At 50.6% G+C, this 6,964-nt stretch overlaps 1 protein-coding gene across 1 annotated transcript in view; it reads right to left on the bottom strand.

Annotated features, from left to right (window-relative positions):
* LRRN4 (leucine rich repeat neuronal 4) overlaps positions 1-6,922 on the bottom strand; it is a 10,558-nt gene extending 3,636 nt beyond the window's left edge. Inside the window, exons 1-2 of the mRNA XM_008572827.1 lie at positions 6,259-6,922; positions 4,886-5,090 (exon numbers count right to left, since the gene is read on the bottom strand). Of these exons, the coding sequence (XP_008571049.1) occupies positions 4,886-5,090; positions 6,259-6,922 (869 nt within the window). The remainder of the gene's footprint in view (positions 1-4,885; positions 5,091-6,258) is intronic.
* Between the last annotated feature and the right edge of the window lie 42 nt (positions 6,923-6,964).

The raw sequence follows: 6,964 nt of genomic DNA, 5'->3' as shown, positions 1-6,964 counted from the left end.
TTTTTTTTTTTTTTTTTTTTTTTTTTTTTTTTTTTTCCGTGTCCGGCAACGGATCGCAACCCTCAGTGTTGCCCCCGTACCGGACCGGGGACCGGCAACGGGATCGCAAGCCTCGGTGTTGCTCCCGCGCCTCGCTCAGCCAGTGAGCGGGAGCCGGTCTGTATATGGGATCCGAACCCTCGGACGGGAGCGCTGCCGCGCTTCCCAAGCGGCGCACTATCCAGTGCGCCACCGGGCCGGCCCCAACGAGAACACTATTGAACATAGACTATTGCAGCTGGTCTGCAGCTGATAGCACTCAGTGCCAGTTCTTTGGAAGGTGCCTCACTTAAGTGCATCAGTTAGCTCTTGCGAAGTGAAAAATATACCCAAAACTTAGTAGCTTAAAACAATACGTGTTCTTTCTTATGATCCTGTGGGTTGCCTTAGTGGTTCTCATGGTCTGGGCCAGCTCAGCTGAGGCCAGATGATATAGGATGGACTCATGTATTTACATCCTCAACTAGGTGTGCTGGCACCTCTCCATGTGTCTCTCATCACCCAAGAGGCTAGCTCAGGCTACAACATGGTAGGTGAGGGGTCCCCAAGAGCCAGACAGGGCATGCCCCAACATTCAACTGCTTTCTAGTTTCCACTTATATCACACTTGTTAATGTCCCACTGGCCTAAGCAAGTTACATTGCAGAGGATTCATAAAGCAAATGTATTTCACATGGCTTGGTTTTCCAAAGCCTTGCAGTTTCAAATATTGACCTTGCAATGGACAATAAATTTTCCTCAACCTATAAAGTCTCTGGTGTAAGATAAAGATTTGTAACACAGGAAGGTTGCTGGCTCAAAGACAGACTAGTTACTGATTGTTATGTATAGAAACTGGGAAGCTGCTCAAGAGAGAAGGAATGTTTGCTAAGATCAAGTTTTTGTTAATGGATTCCTTAATTGCCTTACTGGAATGTCACCTGGCTTGTTTCACTGAAAATTACCAGCCTATATTGTTAAACTATAACCCCACCTATGTCTCTTCCTGTAACTTCCTGGGCTGGAGAATAAATGCAGGAAGAGAACCCCAATTTGGGGTTAATTTCCCAAGGAAGGGATGCCTCTCACTTGAGGGTTCTGGGGAAGTTAACCACTTCGGGGCTTCTCACTGCTCAGAAGAGATGGGCTTTGAATAATCCTTTGTGGCTCCATCACCCAGGGGAAGTGGGGTGACAAATCCGTGGGGGGCAAAGCAACGTTACATGGCCAAGCCCAGTTTTGAGGGGGGAAGAAACTGACTCCTCCTCTGAGAAGAGCTGACCCAGAAGCTTCATGAGACAGCTGATAGAGTCCATGACAAACAAGGTTAAGAATCCGCTTCATTAAAGGGAGTTCCCCTGAAGGTGGAGACACCAATTAGAAGTCTCTTGCTTACAACTATTATGGGTCAATTAAAAATGAAAAAAAAAAAAAAAAAAGAAAAGAAAAGAAGGTTCTTACAGTAAGCAGGGTAGGAAATGAAGAGGACTTGACCTAGAGCTGCCCTATAGGGTAGATGGATAGGGGCTGGTCTGGGAGCTGGTAGGGATAGAGATGAAATTGGACCTGGTGACCAGGGAGACAAACTTAAGAGTCATCTACACTGCAATGACTCTTCAACCCTTCCCACGTGGCTCCACTGATAATGTCACCAGTATCCCACATTTTGCCAAATCCTGTGGTGACTGTGTCCTCAGCCAACTAGTCCTCCTGACAGCATTTAGCTCTGCCAACCACTCCTTCCCTCCTGAAGCACTTTCTTCTCTTGGCCTCCAGGACATCACACCCTCCTGGTTTTTCTACTACCTCACTGGTCAGATCTTCCCGGTCTCCTTTCCTGGGTCTTCTTCTTTCTGACTTTAACAGTTGGGGTTCAAGGCTCAGTCCTGGGGTTCTCTCTATACCCTCTCCCTGGTGATCTCATTAACTTTAGTTTCAAATTTCATCTTTCTATTCCCAAATTTGTATCTCTGGCTCAGACTCCTCCTTTGAGAGACTGATGTAACATAGTGTGTAAGATATCAGATGTGGAGCCAAACCATCTGGGCTTAAAATCTGACTCTACTACTTACTAGCTGTGTGAGCTGGGGCAAGTTACTTAACATCTCTGTCTCAGTCTTCTCATCTGTGAAATGGGTATAATGACAGAATCCTCTCCCACTGGATTGCTGCAAAGGTAAGGGCTTTAATATGTGCTTAGAACTATGCCTGGCACAGAACAAGAGGTACATATTATCATTATTGTTATAATTACTGGACATTTCACTGGATGTCTCATAGGTCTTCAGTATTCAGCAGGCTGCTAGACATGAGTCTGGGGCTCACCAGAAGGCCTGGACTGGAGACACCCAACTGAGCACTCTTGGCACAGAGATGATGGAGGAAATGTCAGGGGAAGGTGCTAGAATAAGCGTGTAGGGTGAGAAATGACTTGCAAAAATAGTTAGAAGAAGTGGAAATAGGCAAGGACCTTCAGAAGGCCTACAAAGGAAGGCTCGGAAAGCCTCAGGGCAGCCTCCTGAGGCCAAGGGGATGGAGAGCATCAACCATGAGGAAAGAATCGACCATGGGCTCAATGGACAACTAAGTGTCACTGGACTTAGCAGCTGATGTGGGTGGACAGGTTGTTGTGAACTGCCAAGTGGAGGGATGAGAAGTGGTCACCACTCTGAACCTGGGATACCTGATCTTCTTGAGGCTGGATTGTCTTTCAACTCTGGCATTCACCTTTGGACTCACCATTAGAGATGTGGATCACTCATGTTGTTCCTGAAGAAGCCTCTCTGGTCCAGCCTGATGGATCATTACCCCCTCCTGCCTTGTAACACAGCACATGGTGTGTGCCTGTGCTATTGAACACAATGTAGTGTGATGATTAACAGATGTCTGGTGCCTGTACTGAACCATGAGCTCCCTGAAAGCAGGGGCCATGTTGTCACCATCGCCATAACCAAAATCACCATCAGCATCCTCACCATCAGCATTATCATCATATAATCATTACCATCCTCACCGTCATCACAGTCACCACCACCATAAGCATCACTGTCACCACCAAAACCATCATCACCACCATCACTGTCATCACCGTCACCCTCACTGTCACCACAGTCACCACCACCATCACCATCATTACCACCAACACCATTATCATCACCATCATCACCTCTACCATCATCCTAACTAGTTTTACAGGACACACGCCATGTTCCAGGCACGGAGCTAAGTGCTCTACCTGTACTATCTCCTTTTTCCTCATGCAAAGCCCTGAAGGGAAGCACTATCGTTATGTCTCTGTTTACAGATAAAGAAACTTCATGATCCTTGTACTCTGGCACTTTACACAGTTCTTGGGATTTTTATCAAGCTCAAAGGAATCTGAGCCAGAAATATAAAGCATTTCTCCTCACAACACTGTGTGCACAATAGCTGTTTATTGAATGAAGGAGAGAATGCGAGACTGGTTCTCTTTGCTTTGAACAAGCGTGCATCCTTTTGGAAGAAAATTCCATCTTAAGTGGCTGCATTGCATATACGGGACTAACAAGACCTGCCCCTGGACTTCCGAGGGATTTTCTAACAGTTACAATACTTTCATCCAATGATATTTGCAAGGCTCTTTAGTGCTTTCATTACATTATCTCACTGGAGCATGAGAGGCAGGTGGGAGAGGTATTCTTCTTTTATTGAAAAATACCAGGTTCCAAGTGTGTTGGCCAGCACAAAATCTCACAGCAGAACTCAGATTCAATGGTGTTTCCATTTCTAATATTTTACATATGGCCATAGCCACAGAAAAAGCTGTTAGAATAACAGGATGTTTAAAATGAGACTGTTTCAGGCTCAGGTTCAACAGAGACCATTAAAGTGTGAGAGCAATGTGTGAGGTGCTGAGGATCCCTGTATCCTAAAGCAGGACGCTAGACCACCTGTGCAGGACAAGGGAAGAGACTGAGATGGGTTTGGCTCTCAGCTGTATGAGCAGAAGGCAGAAGAGGCTGGCAGAAGACTGCTTAGGAGGCACCCCTCATCCCCACCCCCAACCACAACATGGGAGAGAGGAGATGTTTCCCTTAAGCAACTGAAGCCTCCTCCACCCTTCAGCCAAATGAGGGAAGAGGCTTCAGGAATCCTGGTGTTTCTTGGAACTTGGTGGATACAGAGAATTTGTCTGACTCACATACGAGAAATCTAAAGTTAAGAGGATGGTTGGAGCTAGAAGAGATAAGGGAATTGGCTACACTGGGAGTGAACAGGACAAAGGTGCCTGTTTCCCAGTGCCCAGATGTGGGCCCCAAGGAAAGGAAGTGGCTCAAGATCATCTTCAAAGGGTTGCTGCCCTTCCTGTTAGAAGTCAGGATAGTGGTTGCTCTTGAAAATGAGAGTGGGCGTAGGGATGCTCTGGACATCCACCAGGCCAGAGGGTACCAGATCTCAATCGCAGGTAAGACTTTCCTACTCTCTCACCCTTCCTCCCCAGACCCACAGGAGCCCTGGAAGGAAATGAACTTGCGTAACATCTGGGGAAGGAGGTGGATCCAGATAGAGAGGAGACCTGATGTCCTCATCCCCTATTGCCACTACAGATTTCTCAGCCTGGGTTTAAAAGAAACTTTAAGTGCATAATAGTTTGGAATTTTAATATTACTCTGGAATGGACTGAGTTGCATGGTTATTAGGCTGGGTGGATTATCTAGACCCACCTAAGATATCACCCAAAGGGTGAGAAAAAACAAAACCCCAGAGAAGATTTGGAAGAGCAGTGGGAGAAAAATTAAGGTCCAGTTTGTTCTATAAAATTCAACATAATGTAATAATAAAAAAAAAAATCAGTCATGTGATTAAGACTTATCTCAGAAACACTTACTTCTGGAACAGAAGGACCTGGAGGCAAGGGGTGTCTTGAAAGATGTGTGTGTGGACAGCAGTGAGTGCTGGCGAGTCTTGACAATCCAGCTGCTGCAGGTTGGGGGTCATCTTGAAAATGTCCCCTTCCAGGATCCTCAGCCTGGGCATCTTCCTCAGGTAGAGAGACGTGAGCTTTGGCAGGTCTCTAATCCACCCGGACTCAACTGCAACACAGAAGGGAAACTGCCCACTCCCCAGGAAACAATAGATGCAGGAGGTCAACACAGCATTAAGGAACAACAAGAGTGACAAGGTCCTTGTCACCACGAAGAAGGTCCTTGCTGAGCATGGGCACAGTTAGCAGCTTTGGGGACCTAGAGGCATGGGCCATTTCAGCTCGAAAGGCACTCAGTGATAACCAGTCCTTCCTTTCTCCCAGTCCCAGTCTGCCAAGGCCAGAGAGGAGAATGACTGGCCCAAGTCCACACAGCTCCGAAGGGACAGAGATAGGACTCGAACCCAGGACACTCTCTCCAAGTCCACTACTGCCCCGTCTTTTTGTTAAACTCTGCACAAAATAACCAGACTTCAGTCTGATGGCTGCCCGGAGTGGGGAACTTCTGAGGCGCCTAAGTGAGGAGGAGCCAGGCTGGAGGGGCCGAGGAGCTAACCCGCGGCTGTCCTGCGGAGGACGTGTGCCTTCCCGTCCGCACCTCCCGTTCTTGCTCTTTTTTCTCTTTATGGTAGAACAAGTGGTTATAGACACATGAAGTGGTTCTTTAAAATAATAAAACCAACCTTGTGAACCAAAGTCAGAACACGAAGTACAGGAGAACCATTATCCTCAGCTCCATCCCGTGTCTTGTTTGAATGATTCAACGTTCACAGAAACAATTTTAGCCAATCGAGTAGAAAAATCAATACAGTCATCCTCGGAGCACCAATTCCTTCACGTTAAATGCCTGTTTGGTGCTAAGTTCATCCGTTAACCAGCCCCAAGGCGATGCATTCCCTTCTCCGTTGTACAAGCGTCTATCCAGCTATGCTGGGAAGCAGCGGAACAGACTAGCTAGAGTTTGGGGCTCTGAGTGTCGGAGTTCGGATATGGAGGCACCAAGCGCTTAATGGGGCTGTGAGACCGCGGGCAGGTCATTCTCCTATCCGTGCCTTGGTTCTCTCTTCCCACCTCTTAGGGCGCAGGGAGTTAACCCCAGTGTGGCGCTCGCGACAGGGCCCGCCGCTCGCGTGGGGAATGGAGCTGGCGCGGCCTTTGAGCCCTGCTGTGCGCCAGGCATCTGGTCTGCCCTAGACGACCACAGCCCTGCCCCGGGAGCGCAAGCCCAGCGCAGCTCTGCGTTCAAGGGGCTGCCACCCCGGGGCGCCCGGACTCACCCCGCTCCAGGAACGTGCCGCTGAGATCCAGGACCTCGAGCGCGGCCAGGGGCGCGCCGCCCGCTCCTGCGAACGCCGCCTCGGCGATGCCCCCCTGGCCGCCGCGGCCCAGCTCGGTGGAGGAGAGATTGAGGACCTGCAGCGCGGGGAAGCAGGCGAAGGCCCGGGGCTGCAGCGCCCGCAGCGGGTTCCCGGCCAGCGCCAGCGCGCGGAGGCTGCGCAGCGCGGTCCCGGCGCACGGCGGCAGGGCGGCCAGCCGGTTGTCGCTGAGGTCCAGCGTGTGCAGCGCGGCCGGCCCGCCCGGGCCCCAGCGCAGCGCGGCGATGCGGTTGTGGCGCAGCGTCAGCACCTGCAGCTGCGGCAGGTGGCCGAGCTCCGGCGCGCTCAGGGCGCTCAGCAGGTTGTGGCTGCCGTCGAGGCTGCTCAGCGTGCGTGGCAGGCAGCTGGGCAGGCGCTCCAGGCTGCGGTTCGTCAAGGTCAAGGCCGTGGCCCCCGCCGTCGGGAGCCCCTCGCAGGGCGAGCCGGTGGCGTTGCTGCCACCGCTCCCCCAGGAGCTCTGCTGAGTGAGCCATAAGAGCGGGACCCTCTCCTGGGGAGGCCCTGCCCGGCTCGGGCGCAGCACTGTCGGCGGCAGCAGTAGCAGCAGCAGCAGCGCCCGCCACATGGCGCGTGGCTAGGGACAGAACAGCGGGACAGCGCATTAAAC

Source organism: Galeopterus variegatus, unplaced genomic scaffold (assembly GCF_000696425.1).
Source record: "Galeopterus variegatus unplaced genomic scaffold, G_variegatus-3.0.2 Scaffold840, whole genome shotgun sequence".
Classification (NCBI taxonomy): Eukaryota; Metazoa; Chordata; class Mammalia; order Dermoptera; family Cynocephalidae; genus Galeopterus; species Galeopterus variegatus.
This window is presented reverse-complemented; position numbering and strand designations above follow the sequence as displayed.